The 22,579-nt window shown below is 42.0% G+C and overlaps 2 protein-coding genes across 2 annotated transcripts in view; both read left to right on the top strand.

Annotated features, from left to right (window-relative positions):
* The first annotated feature begins 215 nt into the window (after positions 1-215).
* Mic26-27 (MICOS complex subunit 26/27) lies at positions 216-7,571 on the top strand. Its single transcript, XM_084588665.1, has 9 exons — positions 216-331; positions 688-824; positions 1,152-1,277; positions 3,619-3,673; positions 3,739-3,834; positions 5,260-5,406; positions 7,034-7,122; positions 7,303-7,337; positions 7,481-7,571. The coding sequence occupies exons 2-8, from the start codon at positions 717-719 to the stop codon at positions 7,312-7,314; spliced, it is 633 nt and encodes a 210-aa protein (XP_084444791.1). The 5' UTR covers positions 216-331; positions 688-716; the 3' UTR covers positions 7,315-7,337; positions 7,481-7,571.
* Positions 7,572-10,054: 2,483 nt separating this feature from the next.
* The window catches only part of Tace (ADAM 17-like protease Tace), a 29,564-nt gene continuing 17,039 nt past the window's right edge, over positions 10,055-22,579 (top strand). Inside the window, exons 1-7 of the mRNA XM_084588645.1 lie at positions 10,055-10,213; positions 10,415-10,556; positions 10,634-10,767; positions 10,850-11,042; positions 14,992-15,235; positions 16,025-16,219; positions 18,004-18,145. Of these exons, the coding sequence (XP_084444771.1) occupies positions 10,147-10,213; positions 10,415-10,556; positions 10,634-10,767; positions 10,850-11,042; positions 14,992-15,235; positions 16,025-16,219; positions 18,004-18,145 (1,117 nt within the window). The 5' untranslated portion in view covers positions 10,055-10,146. The remainder of the gene's footprint in view (positions 10,214-10,414; positions 10,557-10,633; positions 10,768-10,849; positions 11,043-14,991; positions 15,236-16,024; positions 16,220-18,003; positions 18,146-22,579) is intronic.

Here is a 22,579-nt window from a genome sequence, read left to right as displayed (position 1 = left end):
TGCCATTCGCGTGCTCCATTGGCTTCTGTCCCGATAGTACAAAAGCTATGGAAACGCAACGATTTTCGCTTCCTTCTGTGCACATCATGGTACACACTTGATGGTTTTCACGTAAACCTGCCAAACATTGTTGTTTTGTTATTAAATACCTGCATCTGTTTTGCCGCGGTTCTTATCCATCCAAGAGCCCGCCGCTGCGGACGCCTCAACGCACATACATGCACACATGCCGTTCCGCTAGCGTTATCGGCATCACCAGAATTTGCGGCGTGTGCCAGTCGTGCAAGTCGGCCGTGTCGAGGCTCGCGCTTCCCGCTTGCGTTCCTTGCACGTAAGCGCTGTTGTAGCATTCTAGATTTTTAAGACATATATTTCCTCTGTTATTTAATATTTATGACGAATGTCTGCGAATGGCTGTTAGCGTAAGCCGGCGGGAATGATATTCATGTGTTTTGTGTTGATCATCGAAATGACCTTCTTGAATGATGTATGTTTCAGCAACGGAAGAGTCACTGAATACCTTTGTTTAACAATTTGCCTTTTGTGATCAATTCGTACTCTTCCTTACTGCCTTTATCCAGCAAAACGATGGCAAGTGAAAGAGCGAAACTAAACCGGTGTGGTGTCCGTTTGCCCTTGAAGGTCCTTGTTTACTTCTGCTTCTCTTATATTCTGTGTACTGCGCAGATTCATGTACGGCCGTGCATGTTAAAATCATGGATGTCACGCCCAAAGTCCACGCCGAGGCGGCAGCGCCCGCCGAGGAGAAAAAGCCTGCATGTAAGCCATGCTGCCGAGGAAAAAAGCTGAAGAAGCCAAGCGAGGTATATATTTTGACAACAGATGCTTTCTCCTGTAGTCTTTGTTTTGAAGTTGTGTTTGTCTTAAGAGCTAGTCATGGTACTTAAAAGCTTTGAGCTACATTTGAAGTTTCGGCCAGTGTATTTGAAGAAGCAACCTCTCTTTTTCTAGCTTTGTCGTGATCATTCTTTCTTTGCTGCTATTTATGGGCTCTCATTATGGCGCTGGTTTCGTTTAACACTTTACTATTAGTAATCTGGGCTTTGGTGGTGATGGCGGTGGAGTAAATATACAGATGGGATGATCCTTCTCATTGAGTCAGTATGGCATTTCTATTGCTTCTCTTGCAGCTGTCAGTGTACGACTGTGCTTCTGATAACATTGAGTATGAATTGGTTGAGGAACCTCCTGGTCAAGTTGAAAATGCTGTTCATTATGTGAGGACAAGCCTGAGTCCCTACTACAACGCTATTGAGGTGAGGAAACTCTGAAACATTCACAATGTCTCCGAGTTAAATCCATGGTGTTTGCCACCCGGAAAACAACAGATCTTAGAGTCTTTAAGACAGTTGCAGCATTTGAGGAACTCATTGGAAAGTGTGCACCAAACTATTTTGGCAGGCTAACTGAAGCAAGCACCTTCAGTATCACGTTGAGACAGCTTACTCGCATATGAAGCACCTTGTCATGCTTGTCAACGTGTGACCATTTTACAGTTCATGATGGGGATATGAGAAAGTGATCATGAGACCTTAATTCGTCATACGGCGTTCAGGAAATTGCATATTTGGGGGCTGTACTTTGGAACATTTCTATATGCAAACTACTGGCCTGTCCGAGAACAACCATCTTTCGCCTGGATTTCCTGTAACGAAGGAAAAACTACTGTTGCCTGCCAGTTCAATTTTTGGAAAGGCTGGCTGAGCTGCCAAAACAACCGGCTGCATGCGCTCCCTGCCAGTCGGAAGCGACTGACACTTTGGCTTGGTGGGTGGGCAGGCTGTACAGTTTCTTAAAGATGCTGTTCTGTCTGGCTGATAAAATTGAAGCCAAGAGAAAGAGCCATCACTCCTCTAACTAAAACACTGCAAAAATGTGACAGTAACCTTCAAAACAAATGCTCAACTTGCATATCCACCAAGCGAGTCTTTTGGTTGCTTCTTGGTCTGTTAGGGGAGATCAGCTGCTTGGCTCATGTCTGAGACAGCTGTACTTGCAATCAACAGCAGTTCCTTTTCAATTCCATACAGTGCAGGTATGTAGTGATGTTAAATTACATCTGAAATTATTTAGATCATGATAGGCTATCTCGTGAGCAATGTGTGCGCTCCACTAGGCCAGCAGCATGTGTACAAAAATTTTTTTAAAATCTGGCCTCCAAATACAGAAGTCCTTGTACATCAGGATATGCATAGTGTTCAATTTCTAGGGCTCTTGTCTTAGAGTACTTTTTAAATTTTATTAAAAAAAAAATGAGAAAAATAAACATTGCTAGGTAATCTGAAATAGATAATTGAGCAGACATGGAGTAAATGCAGTCTGGGTGGAGCTTAATGAAAGGTATAAGCTTTTATGCTGGTTTGAAGAAAGGACATCAAAAGGACGTTCAAAGAAACGGGGGAAAATTGACTGATTGACCGCACATCAGTTATGTCTCTTTTAAGGCGAAAGCCTTTAATGGCTCATACTGTCGGCGTTCGTTCGTTTGGTCACACTATAGCTGTCAGTCAAATGACATCATCATTCGCAACCGAAACTAACGTATTCATAGTAATGAAAATCCTGTCTCCACCGGGAATTGAACCTCCATCCCTCGGATCCCCAGCCGAGCACTTTAACAAACTGCACCATGCCCGGGATCGTGAAACGCACATCACATTTCACCTTGTCTACCGTGAGGATGATAGTTAAATAAATAAATCTTGTCGTCTCCGGGAATTGAACCGCCATCTCTAGGATCCCCAGCCAAGCGCTTTAACTAAATACGCCACGCCCGTGATCTTGAAACTCGCATCATAATTCTCCTTGTCTACAGTGAGGACGATAGTAGTGATGATAATGATGGTGCAATTAGTGATAATGACAATGATGACATTAGCATGATAAACAGTTGATCATGAGAGCAAACATGATGCACCATGTGTACCAGCAATGCTCAGGCTTTCGCATTTCTGCAGGGTAGATTCTGCAGTGCTCTTAGAATTTTTATGATAGCAAGGTTATTCTGCGTTCGTTTCTTTACCATAGTGTTGGAATGCTCTCAGTGCTGATGGTGCATATGTACACATAATTTGAATGGGGTATCTATGATTTGCTCTCTGCACATCTGCTTTTCTACTACAACCACGTCTTTTAATGGCTCGCTATTTGATATTTATCTCCACGTGCTTTTCATTGGAAGTCTCCAATAAATTTCCGTTAGGGCATCATTATCTGTGTAAATTAAAGAAAAAATTTCATTTAGCTCTCTGATCATTTTCACAAAAATGCTGGCATATGAACTGGAACAGTGTTTCTTTATGTCCTTTTATAAATGAGCGAGAATGGAACCTTAAAATCGTGTTAATGATGATTGTGTGGAGCACTACCATTTTTGGCAGTAGTTTTTTTTTTGTTGAATGGCACCATGTTTGATGTATAGGAAATTGTGTTTTCTGTATTGTCAAATGTTTTTGCTGTGGTTGAAGTTGGGACATTTACTTTGATTTGTTTCAATTTGTTTTCTTTTTCAGCCTCATATAACTGTAAGGATACTGCTGTCAAAGTTTTTGCATTGATTTCAGCCATACATTCAATATCTTTCTTCTTTCCTTGCAGTCGGCTAGTGAAAGGGTTGGAGATATTTACACAACGGCTGTCGAGCACTCAAAATGTGAGTCCCCTTTCCTTTGCAAGACGGTTAGCGTCTGGAATGCTTAATGTTATTTTTACTTCCAGCAAGCTACGAGTATGTTACGAGGGAAGAAAACACAGTCGCGAGGGCCATGGCCATATCCTTGGGAGGCCTCACAGGAATCATTCTGGGAGCCAGAGGTATGCTTAGCAAAGTGCTATTGTGAACATCACTGTGTATTTTTTGCTGCTTGTTTGTAATGGTTTCATCTTGTGCATGCATTAATGGATGCATTGGTAAAACAGTCTTGCCTATGCACTCTGTCTACGCTGAAGTCGGGGAATAAAAATATTCAAGAGCAGAAGCTTAACTCTTTGGAATGGTATGGCAACACCAGGGATGTACTGAGTGGCTCACAGTCATTCACATGCTAGAGGAACCTTGTGGTAACCTTGTGCTTGGAAAAGGTCTCTGTTAGCAACTGTTAGACCCTTTTTGTTATTTTTTTACATTACTCATTCTTAATGCAGTGCGTTTATTTTGCTCGCAGTGTGCAGTCAGGTATTTTGAAGCATGCCTTGGAGTGTGTTAAGAATAGCCTTGTTTCTGTGCCACCAGTAGAAGCGTGTGCCTCAGTTGATGTCATCTTCTATTGCTTTATTATTTGACAGCTGGAATAAAATTAACATGAACCTTTATTCTAGATGCAAAGTATGGACAAGTACAATGTTACAGCAGTTTGTGGCATTATTGTGCACTGTCTTAAGTTGACCATGTAGCAGCACTTTCAGTGTCATCCTTCTCTACACCGCCTAGTTCGCCAATAGAACTATGACACGTCTCCGCTGTCACATATCAGGGCTCTGTGATTGGAGGGTGGCAATGAATTTTCCTAGTTTAAAACGATTCTTGGCCCTGGATTCCAGCAACAGGGCTTTGTGTGTTCTGTGCAGTGATCTAAATGTTTGAAAGTGCTTATAATGTCCAGTTATGTGCAGTTCTGGTCAAAAGTTTCCTGCCCAAAGGCTTTTCATTTGAGTTGTACAATGGACAATGCCATTGAAGACTAAGGCCTTAAAATGCTAAGAGGTTTCTTTTTGCAGCAGAAGAGCTTGCTGCTTAGCCTTGTGCTTTGAATGCTCTGCGCAACTGAGCATTCAGGGCTTATTTATTCAGCTACAAGCGAGCACTGTGGTGTGAGGACCTCTGATGATGGTTTTACATCATATTAACTGTGGCAGGGGTCCTAATGGTGTGAGCATTAACCTCTTATACAGGAGGTATAGGATTTGGTTCCCAGTGCTTTTGGGTACCTGCCTTATTTTCATTTAACAAGCTTTTCCGTGTGGCCTTGTGCGCTGCTTTCTCGAGTGTAAAATTTTGGAAAATGGACCTTTGGCTGAACCTCGTGCAGACCAATAAATCGTTAGCCATGACATTACCTGGCCAAGGTTCTCTTGTGCCATTGAAAGTCATATCGTCATTTACAGTATGTGATTGGCCAGGTAGTACTTGGCAGTGTTCATTCCTGCATTTGCCTATAGGCCCATGATAAAGAAAATAATGTACGGTGCTGACTTTGAATGCAGATATGTACTGACAAAAGGTTTGTCTTCATTTCTTAGGAGGCGTGTTCAAGAAGCTGATTTATGGAACCGTGGGAGCTACTGCAGCTGCTGCAGCATGCTATCCTAAAGAAGCCAAGCAGTTCTCACAGGATTACCTTGCTGTGGCCAGGGATGAGGTTACTGCTGCTGTCAAACAGGCCACAGGCAAGCTGAATGATGTACTTTTTTGTGAAATGTGTCACCTATAGAAGTCATATTATGGGCACCTGATAGGCACTTTTATGGGCTTCATGCATGTGTAACCCGTATGCTTAATTGTGCAGTTATCATTGTAATATTTGGTTTTCTGAAATGAGTCTGTGGCCCCTGGCTTCGAGAGGGATGCAGCAATGTTTGTATTCTAAGTGAAGTGTTGGCAGGTTGCGTCTTTGTTTCAGTTAAAGAAGAAGAAGAAAAAAAAAAAAAATGCAACACGGTACTGCTGAGTGCTGCATTTATGTGCTTTGGATGACATGCAACTTCTTGGTCTCTATGGCAACTGGGCTCTTCTCTTGGCTCACTTATTGATCCTTTCTTTCATAATGATTCTCGCTAAATGTCATAGGCATAACAGCCTGTTCAGTGTGCATCCGTTGATCAGTGAAGGGTATGCTAGTTGGGCTGATGCTTGTCATTGACCCTATGTAAACAGCATAGTCTTCTTCTCATCTCATGCTCTCCCCTGAGAGCCAGAGATGTCCTCTAAACAGCATTTGGGGATGAAAGATGCACAGCGGTGGTGCTTTCATTTCGTCCTTGCAGTGTATTGTCAAAGTACCAAGCTGCTGAACTGCATTTATACTGGATATGCAGTGGGTGTCTAAAAAATAATGCCTCCCATGTTTTTTTTTTTTAGTTATAAATAATATTTATAAAATTCACCTATATTACAGCCTTGCATCTGCCAGACCTATATTACCTCTCAGTCAACATGTATGGCTTTGTGCCACTGATGAACAAGGGCATGTGTGTGTACTCTGTAGCAGCTTTTTTCCTTCATGGCACCAACACGGGCAGCAACGCCTGCTTTCACACCAGCCTGAAAATGGAAGAAGCAATTGCCACGCAGATCCAGATTTGTAAACGACAAGTGCATCATTTGCTTTGGGATGATAGTTCATATCAGAAAGGTAAAAACATTAGGAGGCACAAGTTTGCCTTAAAAGTAGGACACGATAGCATTAAAGGACTTCTACGGTCTCTTGGGGTCCTCTGGTGCACTGTATCACAGACATTGGTGCCTTTGTTGCCTTAACATACTGCTTTTAATCCAGTCGAACAAATATGCCTCGGTGGCAAAGGCACAGCAGTTCTCTCTCGTAGCACAACGGTAACAGGTTCGATTTCTTCACTGGACAGCCGACTCTCCTATTAAACGATTTCACCATACAACTTCATGACTACGTCATCACCCCTCTCAACCAGTCTGGATTTTCAAATCACGCTAACTCTGTTTTTTCCACTCGCATTGAAAGCTGGCACAAAGAAGGCATGCATGCCCTTGTTCACAGTTGGCTCAATGCCATACAGATCTACCGAGGCCACGTTAAGAAGCCATATAAGCCCGGTGAATATACAGCTGTAATATTTATGGATTCCATAAATATTGAATTAAGGGTACTTAAGATAAAAAGAGATAAGAAGTATTACTTTTACAACATCCTTGTACTTAAGCTCCTTTGAAAAAGATTTCAAGCCAAGCATTTTTTTTCGTGCTGATACATTTTCTATACATACTGTTCTTGTTCTAAAGTGGTTGTGTACGGTTCTTTTCTTTCTTGTGTGCCTACAGGCCATGACCTGAAGGACCTGTTTTCTAAGGTGCAGCTTCCTAAGTTGCCCGATTTCTCTCCGAAGACTATTGACCAAGTGGGGCAGCAAGTGAGTGACGTTCAGTATTACGGTTTCAGGCTGGCCGATCCTGAATCGGTAAATACTATGCTCTGCATTTTGCAGCTACTTTTTTTTGGTCTGTGATAAAAATACAGACCTGCGTAAGTGTTAAAGGATATGGTCGCCCTTGTTTATGGCTATTACACTGTCTTCTTTATTTTATTGCAGAAGACCTCATAGTGTTGCCATTAAGTGCACGCAAGGTAAGTATTATTTAGTTCTTTGTAAAGTAATTTGACAAAGGTTTCTTTTCTTTAGTGTTGGTTATGATTGCTTAGTTTCTATATGCTGTTGCTTCATTTCGGCATGTGCATTTCAGTGAACTCTCTTTTGTGTTTCTGCCCAGGTCTAGCTTTCCCTGCCATCCTGGTGGATTCCATGTGGATGTCAGCGAGAAATTAAGCTGCTGCAATAAATCTCACTTAGGTGCTTTGTTATTTTGTAGTCTTGCTCCATCTCTTCTCATTTTTGAAGTCTATTAAACTGTGCTTGTAAATACACATGCAGTTTAATTATGTTGAGATGTGGGAGCATGAACCAATAAACCAAGGTGTAGAAAGTTGTTTTCTCATTTCGAAGGCTGCATCGTTCCACAGTTCAGCATGCAGATTGAATCAAATGCTGGTGATAGAAGAGGTTTATGGAATGGGAGCTGGTTTAATATGTTAGATTCACACCAACTAGCCCGTGTGGTCACCATGCCAAAGATCAGAATTTATGCTTTGCTTGCCGAGCATATATATTTTTTTCATGGCCTTCTCTTGAAGTGCAGAAGTGAAACGAAATATTAAGACACCCACGTTCTGTGCGTCGTTGCCATGAACTCTCTTCAAGACTCACAGCTGAAATAATTCTGAGGAGGACGGAGGAAAAAACATTTATTTAAACCCAATAACTAGGCACTGGTGATTAGGTGGTCGTGTCCTCTTCAGGCGGCCTCCTCAGTCCAGGACGCCGGCAGCCGCTGCTATCCCGCACGCTCGCTCGATCAGCCGTTGCTGATCTTGCAAGTGTGAGCTAGACAGAGCAGCTTCCTAAGAGGAGACAGTGGGGTGGTGAATGGGCGGGAAGCCTTGCGGCTTCGGACACGCCCATATGGAGTGGTATAGTGTTGGTTTGGTGCTGGCGCATGATTGGCAGATCGAAGGGTACCGCGAGAGAAAGAAAAGGTGTTTGTGGTAGAGGTTCGGGAATGTGTGCGTTTGAAGTTGTCGCCAGGTAGTGGCATCTGCTCTGGAGACGGATTTGTGCGGTGCGGGAAGTGTTCTTCGTTGTTGTCTGTAGTATTCGAGGGTGAGTGTGTACGTGAATGGTTCTGTGGTGGTTGATAGCTGAGAGTTTGATGGTGGCCTCGGAGCATCTTCCTCTCCGGTTTCTGCATTAGCTGGTAATCTGCCGTCTTCCGTCTTCCCTCCTGGTGCCCAAAGTATTCGAATAAGCGGCGTGTGCGTTTTTTCTTTGCACTGACGAAGGATTTGGTGGCTCTTGGGAGACAGCAGACCGGTTGAGAAGGCTCTGCATGCTGCCTGTGAGTCTGTGACAATAGTGCAGGTCTTCAAGTGTTTGTCCATGCATGGGGGTTGGATGAGATGTATCGGATGGCGAGGGCTATGGTTGTCTCTTCCGCCGTTCTGATCGAGGTCATGAGGATGGAGTCTGTTACTTGTACCTGACCGTCATCGTTCGTGACGGCCAGGCTCGCGGCAGGTTTGCCGGGGTAACTTGTTGCGTCGGTGTATAATACGAATTCATTATTGCTAATGTACCTTGAAGTGCCCGTACTCGGGCCTGCCTGCGGTCTGCGTTAATGTCTGGATGCATGTTTTTCGGGATTGGGGCCACTTGGATCTTTGCTCTCATTAAGGGCTCCATGGGCTCCGGATCTGGTGGTAAGGGGGTACTGGGGGCTGGATACCCGACCCTACGCTACGGAGCCTTTTTTTCCTTTCACTCCCTTCTTATTCCTCCCACCGCGGCGCGGTTGAGGTGCCCATCTGGATACGCGGAGCGTAACAACCTTGTAGCAACTGCTAAAAAATACGAGCAAGAAGTCTCCAGTAGGCTGCTCCACGAGTTGTCGCGTCATCAAACTGTGCTGCCTCTCGATAACTCGTTATAAGACTCTAGCACAAATTTAAGCAGTTGATGTCCTAATAGGAACCATTTCAATCGGCAGCAAATCAGAGGTCCGTGCACAAAACCAGCCGGTGCTCTACAGTGACCATTTGAGCCAGCAGCAAACCACAAGGCTTCACTCGGAGACTACATGAAACCATTGAAAACCAGCAGATTTTCATTAAGAAATTTTCTCCTGGGTTGGCGAGAAATTCTTTTTGAGGTATTGTCAACCTGTGGACCAACGTTACTAGAGCTTGTTCTAGTAACGTTGCCGTGGACAGCGTACACCACGGCATGGCTGAACACTTCCCATCAACTGAAGAGTGGAGGAAAAAAATATATATATATTTTTAGCGCTGTGGTCCTCTCTGTCACACATACTCATAGTATAGTTGTAAAATAAACGCGACCAAGTGGGCATGCCGGAGGAAAACTACTCAATCGCACCATGAGCATGGAGGAAGAAAAAAAACTAGGAGGGAGCGCGCGCAGCCTCCGCAAGCCAACATCTTCTGACGCCGCTCCCTTCTCTCTCTTGCGCGCAATGATTCTTGGGAATTTACATCGAGGAGTTTTTTTTCTTCCTCCATGACCATGAGAGAGCGGGAGAAAAAGAGAGAGAGAGAGAAAAAGAAATGCTCCCGCCTCCAGTTTGAACAAGTTCACTAGATCACTAGAACAAGTTCACTAGATCACTAGAACAAGATCAACAAGATCACTAGCCATGGCTAGATGCCGCAAGCCACCGTTTGATTCAGTTTTCTTTTTTTACCTACTATTATATTATCATCATCATTGCCGCAATGACGTTACTTCCGGCAGCACCCCTTCAGAAATATGTAAACTTCCTGGGAGTGTCTACTTTCGTGCCTCTCGATCGAAAGTGCCCAGAGCATGACTGGGCTCACATGGAGAGCTCTGTCTGTGATATGCTACTTAATTATAGTAACCACGAGCCAAGGTGAGCAGCAATTATTTCTGGCCACAGTCTTGCTGACTTTAGGACATCGTCATGAAAGCTGCCCCGTCGCTCCTATGATCACATTTTTTCTCGCGCCACTTGTGAGATTCAGATCGCGCGATTCATATCTGCAATGAAAGTGACCAAGGAGCGCATTTTTGTCCTTAAATTTACGTTCTGACATCTCATAATTTTTTGCAGCCGCGAACATCTATGACCAGCTCAAATATTTTGAAACACTGAAGGTCAGCGATCTCAGTCATTCCATCACTAAACGCGGAACTCAACCTAGCAAACATAAATTCAACACGATCAAAGAAGTCAGCTTCAGGGCACATGGCAGGTAGGCGGCTTTTATTGCATGTCTGCTCTACCTGAGCCTCCTCTCTGTAATGACCCCTCGTATTTATCCCCAACTAGGGATTTTCGTCTTATCCTAAACCCGACCAAGGGATTGTTGTCTGCTCACTTCAAAGCTTACACCGTGGACGGTTCTGGCAATAAGCGGCCCGTATGGGTAGACCAGAACCAGTTCTTCGAAGGTAGAGTGTTTGGTAAGCAAGCGTGATCAGTTATTTTTTCCGTCAGTGGTTTGGAGGTAATGCTTATTCAATTGTAATGACCATCTGTCCTCAGGTGAACTGGTATCCAATGTGAGCGCGCACATTGATGAAGGTGTAATGACAGCATCTATACGAATCAAGGATGACACATTCGTAGTGGAACCGTCGTGGAGGCATATACCAAACGACAACAATGCCACGATGATTGTCTACCGAGCGTCAGATGTTAAGTACTCCTGGGACCCGACGCATGGAGCTCAGTCACTGTGAGTTTTCTTTTATTATTTTTAGTTTTCAGCGTGAAAAGCCTTCGTCATAAACCCTCAGTGACCTTGTTTCCAGATTTTTAAAAGCCAAAGACAGCAGCAAAATGGAAATTTGGGCCGGTTGGTACATAGCGGATAGTGGAAAGAAACAGCACAGGAACAGAATGAAGGGAATAACCAGTCGTACATATATATGCGGGGTCAACAAAATATACATGAGAGAGTGTCAGCTTTCAGTCACATAGTGTCTGCTTGGGCATACCAGGGATAAAAGACCACTGAACAGCCGAATCCCAAAGATCTCGCCTGGCAGTTACCCTTTACATACACAAACAGACCCACAATATGTATTAAGAAAATTATGCAGGAGTAAAGATAGTGCCCTTGGCAGCTGCGAAACTTTCTGGGCTGTGCAGACAACATGGGAGATACTGCATTAGGAGCACATGCTGAAAGAAGCCCGCTTGTCAATTTGTTGACTGCCACTGCCAAGTTGTGTGTGTCGTATCCCTTGTCGTGATGTAGCTGCTATATCGGCCGAACAGGCTGGGGCATAAATGGTTGACTTAGCACGCCAGCTTGATTAAAGGATCTCAAAGAACAAACTTAGTTGACCGCTGCCTTGAGTATGAAAAATGTACCAAACGTAATTGTATTCTTTTATATGAATCATGTCCAATCTAAAACAGGTATCATGACCAAAAGGAAAAAAAAAAAATTTCAAGCCACTGTTATTAAAGAAAAAGGCAAACAATGTGCAAACTCTTCTTCTATCACACTACATCGAAAAGAGCTGGCATGTGTTGCACGTGACTGAATACTGAAACGCTCTATATTTTTTGCTATTTTATATATATATATTTTTGCTGCCCATTTTTTTGTGTGTAATTCTTTTTTGTTGAGCTTGCATATATATTTATCACTCTGGCCCGTTCCTGTGCTGTTTTTTCCCACTGTCCAGGGCAATTTATTTTATACAGCCCAAACCAACAAATGTCCAAAAACAGCATTCTTCTACAGCAGTTTCTTTTTTTCTAGTAAATGCAACAATCCTGCATGTGGAAGTGATAAAATGAAGATCCACAGCGTGCACAAGAACATTTTACAAATGGGATGAAGGAAATAAAAATTAAACCTAAATGTCACGTGCAAAGGAAATGCAATTCTTTATAGAGGATGGTAACAAAAGTCGGGCTAACACTTTCACCGGGCTTTGAGGGTAAGATTGCAGCTGCATTAACAATTTCTCTCTCACTTAAGTTGTCCCTTTCTCCTTCTTTCTATAATGGCAACATGGCTGAAATTAGGATGGCAATTCTTACAACTGTGGCAGTGAACACCCTCCTCCTCCAATGTCAGCCAAAGAATGCATATTCTCTTATACATCATTCAAAGACTGTATAAACACCTACTTGTTTGTCTGATACAAAAACAGCCAAAATTGAGGGGAATCTTGGAAATGACACCTGCTGTGCACGGAACATACATGCTTGTTCTTTTACAGATTCCTTTTACAGCACATGTTTGGTTTTGGGATTTCCTTTCTCAAGAAGTTGCAGGGTTGCGAGAAAACAATGTCCACATCATATTTGCCTGAAATCTTCTTAAAGGGACAGAACACTGACCAAAATAAGTAATGGGATTATAGTGGAAATGAAAAGATCTTGCCTCGTATGGTATAGATGGAGCGCTACAGTATTTAAGAAACGAGGGTTTATAATTTTAATTTTGGCACTGAAAGTCGCGTAGAAATGACTGGTGTCTCCTTTTACTGTCATCATCATCATCATCAGCCTGACTATACCCACTGCAGGGCGAAGGCCTCTCCCATATTTCTCCACTTAACCCGGTTCTGTGCTAGCTGCATCCACTTGACCCCCGCGAACTTCTTAACCTCATCCACCCACCTAACTTTCTGCCGCCCCCTACTACGCTTTCCTTCTCTTGGAATCCAGTTTGTTACCCTAAGCGACCATCGGTTATCCTCTCTGCGCACTACATGTCCTGCCCATGCCCATTTCTTCTTCTTAATTTCCACTTACTGTGGAACGTTGTAATTATCACTGTAGTAACCCACATGACATCTTGGGAAAATGTCACTGGTTTAAGTGCGCTATGTCCTCTCTACTTTTAAGAGTGCTTGCATTGTTTTATTATATTTTGCACTCTATCTGCTGCACCCATCAATAAAAACCAGCCTCCTTTCGCATTGCCTATGATGTGCTTTTAGCATTTGTCACTAGATGGCGCTACAGTGTTTTGAATATTTTGGATGACGTGGTGACCATGACCCACTAAAGCTTCTGTCGAAGATGCGTACGTTTCTGTGCAGTAAGATTCCTGGGTGGGGAAACTAAACGTGATGCTACTGTGTGCTAAACAATGTGTAATTACTGTCTGGCGGGTGAAATTATATTAGTTTTCAGTACATAACTTTTTCCGCCGTGCTATCATCATCACGGTTGCTACTCATGGTTTCCGGCATCGGACCACGTAAAAACAGCCACATGCACTTATTTAAAGATTCTCGGTAAAATTTTTTTACTGTGTTTCTGTCAAAACCATTACAGAATCGACCACTTCAGACAAAAAGTTTTACATTGCGCCGGAAAAAATCTGACATTTAGAGTACAGTGTTCTGTCCCTTCATCCCTTTAAAGTTATGTGATTCCTCAAGTAGTGCATAAGAACTTCACATTTCCTCTGGCTAGTGAGTTCATGTTATAGGCATTAATTTTCTGCCTTTTAAAGTTTTGGCTAATGACTTGACTAATGACTTAGCAACCATTAATAACAGTTAGCATGGATAACCTGCCTTTTCCATTTGATCAACTTGAAGGTGAAAGCTGAAATTCATTTTTTGAGCAAATTGATTTTAAAAGCATGGGTCTGAAGAATGCTAAAACTGGCTTTATAAACTTGGAATGTGAAAAATAAAAAACAATAAGGCTTTATTGAACCTCAGCTGAAAGGCCTAACAGGCAGTGCACTGCCACATTTGTAAGGACTGTTACCCTATGTTGAGCCACACGGGGCTCATAGGAAGAAGAAAGGAACAGCTTGAGGGAGAAATTGTCAAGGGTGCTATAATTTTATGCTGTCAGACGGTTGAATGTGTTTGAAAATAATTTTTTTTCTTGCAGGTGGCATCTAGGTTTCAGTTTATTTTCCTTCCTTTCCAAATGAAAAGTCATGCATGCTGTGGGTCTTCGTTAACTTCTATGTGCAGGTAGTAGTTGTCATTTATGCAGTAGAACCTGCTAACATTTTTTGGTTCTTTGCTCTTACCTAGAGCTTGGTTGCAACATTTACACATGTGCTTTGCTTTGTCTATATAATAAAGCCATGGCGTCTTTCAGTAAATATTCAGTCGAAATACCGCTTTGTGTTGTTGTCTGCCTTCATCCTATGTTTTTTGTTGTTTTTTGTCCTTATAATGTCATGCCAACTGGCCTACAACTATACTCTTCTAAAATATCTTAAGATGTCTACGACTGACTCTTTAATGCTGTTGCCTACCAAGTCGAAAGAAATTAACCTGCTGAGATAAAAAATATAAAATGTTATTTCTGTTGACTGTGTGGACAGTTGCGCCTATGATTGTCAAAATCCACTTGTTGCTCTCTGCTGGACTTGGGCTTAAATGGCGGGATAGGGCCTTATTGTATTGCACATGATAATCAGCAACCTGTAGTCATGCTTGGAAACAACTAGCAGCGCAGTAAAACAGTAGTCAGCACGTAGCCATAGCAACACATGGCAACAGTCACATAACCAAGAACTTGCGATTGCTACGTGTTTTTTCGCCTTCGTCTCGTCTTGTTATTGAAAAGTTGTTTTTCAGCATGAACATTCACTGAGCAGCATGATTTACAGTAGCCATACTTTATTTGGTCACTTCATACGACCAAGAACTACCTCAAATCTTTGCGTCACAAATTAACTGCAGAACCAAGTACTGCGGATACGTCAAAGAAAATGGAAATGCAACAGAGGTCTCTGGCGATCTCTCAGAGAATCTCAGCCACTGGAATGACGGCAGCAGCATCACGTCTCACGTCCAAAAACGGCAGGCTATGGAGCCTTACCATTGGGAGCCTGTGCAGACCCGCTGCTCCCTGCTGCTTGTGGCTGACCACCGCTTTTATGAAAACATGGGGGGCCGTAACCTCAAGAGTACCATCAATTTCTTGGTGAGAAGCACTGACATGCGTTGTGAGCTTTAAAATTTGTAGTTTCTGTGGAACATGCAGGCTGGTGCGTCGAGTTTTTCTTTGTCTTTTCTTCTTTTGTTTTTGAAGCCAGTATTTTCAAAGTTAGCTGGTGCATAATGCTTTCAGCAATCTAAGTTATCAACATTTAGTTCTGTATACTTGAAAAGTAGTTATAAAATTTGTTATTTTTATTTTTGCAATAACCCAGATTGTTTTCAATAAACAAATTTTCTCATTGTAGATTTCATGAACCACTTACACATTGCAGTGCATTACTTTAAAGATAATGACTGCTTGGATAATGCACTTGGGGCCTTCCAAGAATTTTTGAATTTACAATTTACTGTCAACCAGTGCGCACTGAAACACGCCTTAATTTTATTTGCCATTTCTTTCTTTATGATTCAGTATTGCAGATGACTTGCTTTGTGAACATTTTTGCTTGGGGACCAGGGGGTCCACTTAATGAGGCACAGCTGTATATGTGAAAATGTTCTTACTTTTTATTTTTATTTCAGCCTAATAAGTATTTCATATTTAATTGAAGTTATGTCATGAAAGTATTATTGCCATAAGAAATTGCTTAAACAAAAAGCAGTGAAATTGTGTGCTTTTGGCCTTGGGTCTATCCCAAGGCCAAAGGTTCTTCATTTTTGTTTTGCAGTATTAAAGTGTGGACTGGTTGATTTGCTCTCTCTTGTCCCTTAACACTTCTTTTTCTGCATTTCATGCCCCTCTAAAAACTTGCATGAATTGTGCTGGGGACAGATCACCCTGATTGACCGTGTCAACAAGATCTTTCTGGACACGGAATGGCGAGACAGTGAACGCCACCCTGGTTTTCGTGGAATGGGCTTCGTTATTCAAGAAGTGATGGTGCACACGGAGCCAACACCCGTGCTCCGTAATGAAGTTCATTACAACATGGCAGGTGTCACTTGGAATGTCAGGGACCTGCTGGAGGCAAGTTTCCTGCTTTCTAGGGGAAAATAATCTGCTTAACCCTGTTGGGAACACCTTGAAATGGCCATTTGTAACTTTTTCTTGGTAGTGAGCATGCGCATATTTATCGGGCACATCGGAAAAACAGTGGCAAGAGATGATGGGACAAAAGCCAGAAGAAACAGATTGGAATAAGCCTTATGCCTCTGCCACAAGGGTAGCTTGCAACTCCCTTAAACTTCCTTCCCATAAGGATCATCAGGGAGTTCATTCTCAATGGAGTTGTCACTGTGTCCCACGGCTAACAAGTTTTTGAGAGAAGAAACGGGGATATTTGCTTAAAATACTTGAATTGAAAGCATGTGAAATGTTTTTTATTTCTTTTTTTTTTGTGGACAAGGTACAAATATCTTGACACCATGAGTAAAATAAAATTATTCTACTTTTAAGTGAAATGAGTGTGCACTTAACTTGCAAAGTGGTTTTGTGTGCTCTGCTGGCCACAGCGTGCTCTTGATTTAACTGTCTAGTGCAGTCATTGAAAGGAGACATACTTACGTTATGTGTTGAAAACCATTATAATGGCTAAGGAAAGCAAAATGAATGCAGACGTTTATTTTTCTGAGATTTCAAGATCACTAGGAATGAGAGTATTCTCTTTACTGGCTTGAGGGAGATGATGGAACTCTTTACTCCTTAGGAACATTTTTAAACCTTCTTTCCTAATGGACTGTCGTGTGTCACAAAGCACTGCTGCTCTCAACTTTACAATTGTTTTGAATGCACAGGTTTTGTTGGCAGCTTTTTACTGCTGCTTTACAAGCACTGATGAAGTTCTCACAAACCTTGGTGTTGCATGAGTGCCTTAGGTGCATGCACACTCTGAAGAGCAGTGAAAGATTCTTCTCTTGTTAACTGGGTAGCGCTCATTAAAATGCACTAAGTTTGTATGCACATATTATTCATTCACATTAATGACCTCGTGGGATGTGAAATTTAGTTTGCTTTCATATCAGTAGTCCTGCATTTAATAGCGATGCCCATTTACCTGCACTGAAGGGAGTAATGCTGCGATCACCTAGAATGACTCGATTAGAAAGTCCTCTCGCAAGATTTCTTGCACATGTAATTGGTAAGAATACAAAGCTGTTGTCACATATTCCTTAAGGCTACATACATTAGTACTTAGTGGTCATTGTTATTGATTATGAAGCTCTGAGTTCTAGCAATAAATAGGGCATTGAATAGGGGAGGGGTCATTGAAAAGAAAGTGGGGTTTTATAAATTCTCTCACATATTACAAATGTAAGTATTGGGTATACGCGACTCTCACTTAGCTCACGCAATTAAAAAATAAAAATTTTTAAGTCCTCGTATTTTCCTTACTTTCCTTAAAATATTATAAAAGAACAGTTGCAATTGATGATTTAGTGTTTGTAATGGGACTGGTACATAGCCATGATCACTCTGGCCAGATGTTACTCCATTTCCTGCATTGAGAGAGGCTAAAAAAATAACTCAAAAGATTGAGCGCACTTTCCATCACTGGCGCTCCTGTCCTTTAGGTTTTGCTAGTATAATGTAGACCTTCTTGAGCTTGCACATTTTCCCAGTCCGGCACAACTTGTTGTGCCTATTACGTGCCTGTCACAAGTCTGTCTGATGTAGCATGTACTCAGTAACTTTCGTTTTGTTTTTTGTTTTACACAGTTACATGATGATCTTGCTCCTCATTGATGTTTGTGCTGCCTTTGTGCGCATGCATGTGCAGGCCACTTTGCATGTTGGTTTCTTTGTTTTTGCAGGCATTTTCCACTAAGTGTAGAAACAGCACGTGCTTGTGCCACCTGTTCACAGACCAGTCATTCTCTGACGATGGCAATGTGCTCGGGCTGGGATATGTGGCCTCCGCTAATCCTTTCTCCCCTGGTGGCATCTGTAGCCAAGGTTGTTGGGCACCACCCTTTCCTCCTTGTCTTGTGTGAGCTTCCTTGGCACTGCACTGCATGACGCTTGCTTTGTGCCTTTCATGCTCAGTGTCTAATACAGTGGAACATTTACCTTACATTTTGTGATTGAACTAAATGAGCATGAGGTCAAAAACCTTGCATTGTCCGTTCAGGAATACATGGCACATCATAATACTCGGTACAGTAGACTCTCGTTAATTCAGTGACACCTCATTCCAATATCTGGTTTATTCGAACTGATGGTTTAGTGCTGCCAACATTAGATATGCTAAAAATTCTTCAGTTAATAATTTGATTCTTATGTAAGCAAAAAATTTGTTAATACTCTTCAACTTGTTATATAGAAGAGTTAAGTAGTATCTGTTTTTTTAGTCAGTAACTTCTGGAGCAGAACTGCAGTTGTGCAGTGGGCACATTTTTTATTTTGCTTCTCCCAGTTTGTGTTCAATTAATGCTGTGGCATTGAAGCCTTGCTGCTGAGAAGACTGATTAATAGGGCCTCAATCTGATGAGCATGGATGTTAACAACATACTGGCATCACCTTTTCAAGCCAGCTATTTGCCAAAAGGTGATGGAATGTGACTGTTAATCTGGAAGGAATTAAAATCAGTCTAATTCAGTATCTCCACACAAGATAATCTCTACATGCACAAAAGATGCAAAACACTATAGGAACAGGATTCAAGACGAATTAGAATGAAATATATTTAAAAAGCCTATTATTGTGATAGCCAGATCACACATTGCAGTTTAATATCACATATATTTTCCCTCAATGACAGCACATAGATGATATGCCAGAAATAGAATAGCTGAAATGTGATGTTTCACTGCATTTGAGCTGATCGTTTGAAGGTCCTGTGTCTTGTGCTCTGGGTGCTTGATTCTCAATACTGCACTTTTCTGCATTCATGCTTTTCAAAAGGTCCTCTTTTTGGCCATTGTGCCTGCTTCATTGCATGTCCTACTTGCTTAAGGCCAAGAGAGGGTGAGGGAAGGGAATAGAAATTCAACAAGGGAAATAAGATTCCTTGTGCACATAATTTTTTTATCTTATTAATGTTTTACCAAAACTTAAGTGCCGCGTGTTCAATAAAGTTCAGTACAGTGAAGCTTGCTTACAGCAGCCATGGTTATAACAAATACTTGTTTAATATGAATGATGCTATCATCAAAATACGTGTTAAGGCAACATCAAAATAACGGCTTGAGGGGCTAGTTGGTGCTGGATCATATTCAGATATGTGGCGCAAAAAACACAAACACAGGAGAAGATACACAACACACGCGTACACTACCAACTGTAATTAGAATTTGAAAACACTTCCTCTTCACCACGCCTCTTCTTCTACACTCAGGCACAAATTCATCTTCCTCTTCTTTGCCAAGGGGATAATGGCACTCTCTTCCTCGCAGACCTTAACATCGTCCAAACATGGTATTGACCAATCTCATCTTCCTCTTCTTCTCTTCTTCCTCTTCTTTATCAGGGGGATAGTGGCACTTTCTTCCTCACAGACCATATACCTCTTCCAAACATGACAGTCACAAATTCTCACTGTCTTGTTACCGCACACCTCTGCTTTTCCCAGTAACTCATACCACGCTGGACAAGCAAATATCACCACATTGTCACATAGTCATACACTAAACACCACCGCCACACATATCCAGTAGGACATGTCCATCCACACCACATAACTTGTGTCCAAGAATAACAACTTTAGGCCAAGAATAACAGCTTGAGGCCCGATAGTAATCTCTTTCTTTGCATTACTCAGGAGGTTTGCTCAATAAAATTAAATTCTTTTCTACGTAAACTTAACGAAGCTTCACTAATGCATCTCTCTTCTTTCTTCTGTATCCAATACGCCTCTAAAATTTCGCGTGCCATCTTATCCCGACTCTTGCCTAAAATGTTTAGCCTGCTAAAGAACGGCTCACACTTACACTTTTGGCAGTGCAAGGCTAAATTTGACCCTTTGCCATTTTCTATGGACTTCTCGTGTTCCCTCATTCTATCATTAACACATCTTCCTGTTTGCCCAATATATACTTTACCGCACGTCAGAGGAACCTCATAAATCACTCCCACCCGACATCCAATAAAACTCTTAACATGCTTCTTATCGCATTGGCCTTTCTTTTTCCTCCCTATTAATGCACATAACCCACCCAGTTTTTTGGGGGCAGAAAACACAACTGGCACCTCAAACCTACCAGCCACCTTTTTCAGGCAGTGTGCAACTCTATGTATATAGGGAATCACTTGTGGTCGTTTATTTCTCAACTTATCTGGCAATCTTCTTTTCCCTTTCATTTTCTGAAGCAAAGACTCTGCCATCCCACATATAATCATAACCGGGAAACCAGCCACCTGAAGCCTTTGTAATTGATTATTGAAGCTTTCCTCTGCCATATGTACACATGATTTTAACAAGGCCGACTCCAAACAAAGGGAAGCTATCCCTCTTTTTATAGTCTTAGAATGGGCTGATCCGTATGGAAGTAGCTCTTTTTTAGCCCTGGGCAAATATTTCCAACACACTTCCCCATTACAAATTTTCATATTTAAATCAAGAAACTACAATTTGTTATCCACCGGAAGCTCATGAGTAAAAGTAAGCCCTTTTCCTTGTAGCTTAAAAATAGAAAGCACACTTTCCACTGCAGAGCCCTTATCCACAATGACTAAGAAATCGTCAACATATCTAAATATTTTAAAACCTGATCCATTAAGGGATGTATAAATTGCTCTGTCAACACAGGATAAAAAGATGTTACATAGAACTGGGGCAACACATGACCCTATACAAATGCCCCTTCTCTGCACATACAAATCAGACCCAAACGACACAACAGTGGACTTAAGGTAAGAGCTACTTCTATATGGATCAGCCCATTCTAAGACTATAAAAAGAGGGATAGCTTCCCTTTGTTTGGAGTCGGCCTTGTTAAAATCATGTGTACATATGGCAGAGGAAAGCTTCAATAATCAATTACAAAGGCTTCAGGTGGATGGTTTCCCGGTTATGATTATATGTGGGGTGGCAGAGTCTTTGCTTGAGAAAATGAAAGGGAAAAGAAGATTGCCAGATAAGTTGAGAAATAAACGACCACAAGTGATTCCCTATATACATAGAGTTGCACACTGCCTGAAAAAGGTGGCTGGTAGGTTTGAGGTGCCAGTTGTGTTTTCTGCCCCCAAAAAATTGGGTGGGTTATGTGCATTAATAGGGAGGAAAAAGAAAGGCCAATGCGATAAGAAGCATGTTAAGAGTTTTATTGGATGTCGGGTGGGAGTGATTTATGAGGTTCCTCTGACGTGCGGTAAAGTATATATTGGGCAAACAGGAAGATGTGTTAATGATAGAATGAGGGAACACGAGAAGTCCATAGAAAATGGCAAAGGGTCAAATTTAGCCTTGCACTGCCAAAAGTGTAAGTGTGAGCCGTTCTTTAGCAGGCTAAACATTTTAGGCAAGAGTCGGGATAAGATGGCACGCGAAATTTTAGAGGCGTATTGGATACAGAAGAAAGAAGAGAGATGCATTAGTGAAGCTTCGTTAAGTTTACGTAGAAAAGAATTTAATTTTATTGAGCAAACCTCCTGAGTAATGCAAAGAAAGAGATTACTATCGGGCCTCAAGCTGTTATTCTTGGCTTAAAGTTGTTATTCTTGGACACAAGTTATGTGGTGTGGATGGACATGTCCTACTGGATATGTGTGGCGGTGGTGTTAAGTGTATGACTATGTGACAATGTGGTGATATTTGCTTGTCCAGCGTGGTATGAGTTACTGGGCAAAGCAGAGGTGTGCGGTAACGAGACAGTGAGAATTTGTGACTGTCATGTTTGGAAGAGGTATATGGTCTGTGAGGAAGAAAGTGCCACTATCCCCCTGATAAAGAAGAGGAAGAGAAGAAGAGGAAGATGAGATTGGTCAATACCATGTTTGGACGATGTTAAGGTCTGCGGGGAAGAGAGTGCCATTATCCCCTTGGCAAAGAAGAGGAAGATGAATTTGTGCCTGAGTGTAGAAGAGGAGGCGTGGTGAAGAGGAAGTGTTTTCAAATTCTAATTACAGTTGGTAGTGTGCGCGTGTGTTGTGTATCTTCTCCTGTGTTTGTGTTTTTTGCGCCACATATCTGAATATGATAAGGCAACATCATTGTATCTCACAATAAAGAGCATCTATGTCTGCACCAATCAGTTATAGCGAACCAGAAATGTGCCATGAATTCACTTCCACAGTCGAAAAACTTGCACTTCCAAAAAATGTAGAGACTGAATATCATCTCTCAGCCCCCATGGCACCACATTGCAAAGGACATGGCGATGCTAAAAGTACGCACTGTAAAGAGACTGTGTTAAAACTGCAGTCAAGCAGAGAAGCAGGTGCATATAGCT

Source organism: Amblyomma maculatum, chromosome 1 (genome assembly GCF_055883805.1).
Source record: "Amblyomma maculatum isolate TAMU_Amacu chromosome 1, ASM5588380v1, whole genome shotgun sequence".
In the NCBI taxonomy this organism is placed as follows: Eukaryota; Metazoa; Arthropoda; class Arachnida; order Ixodida; family Ixodidae; genus Amblyomma; species Amblyomma maculatum.
Note: the sequence above shows the minus strand (reverse complement) of the source record. Positions and strands in the feature narration are given on the sequence as shown.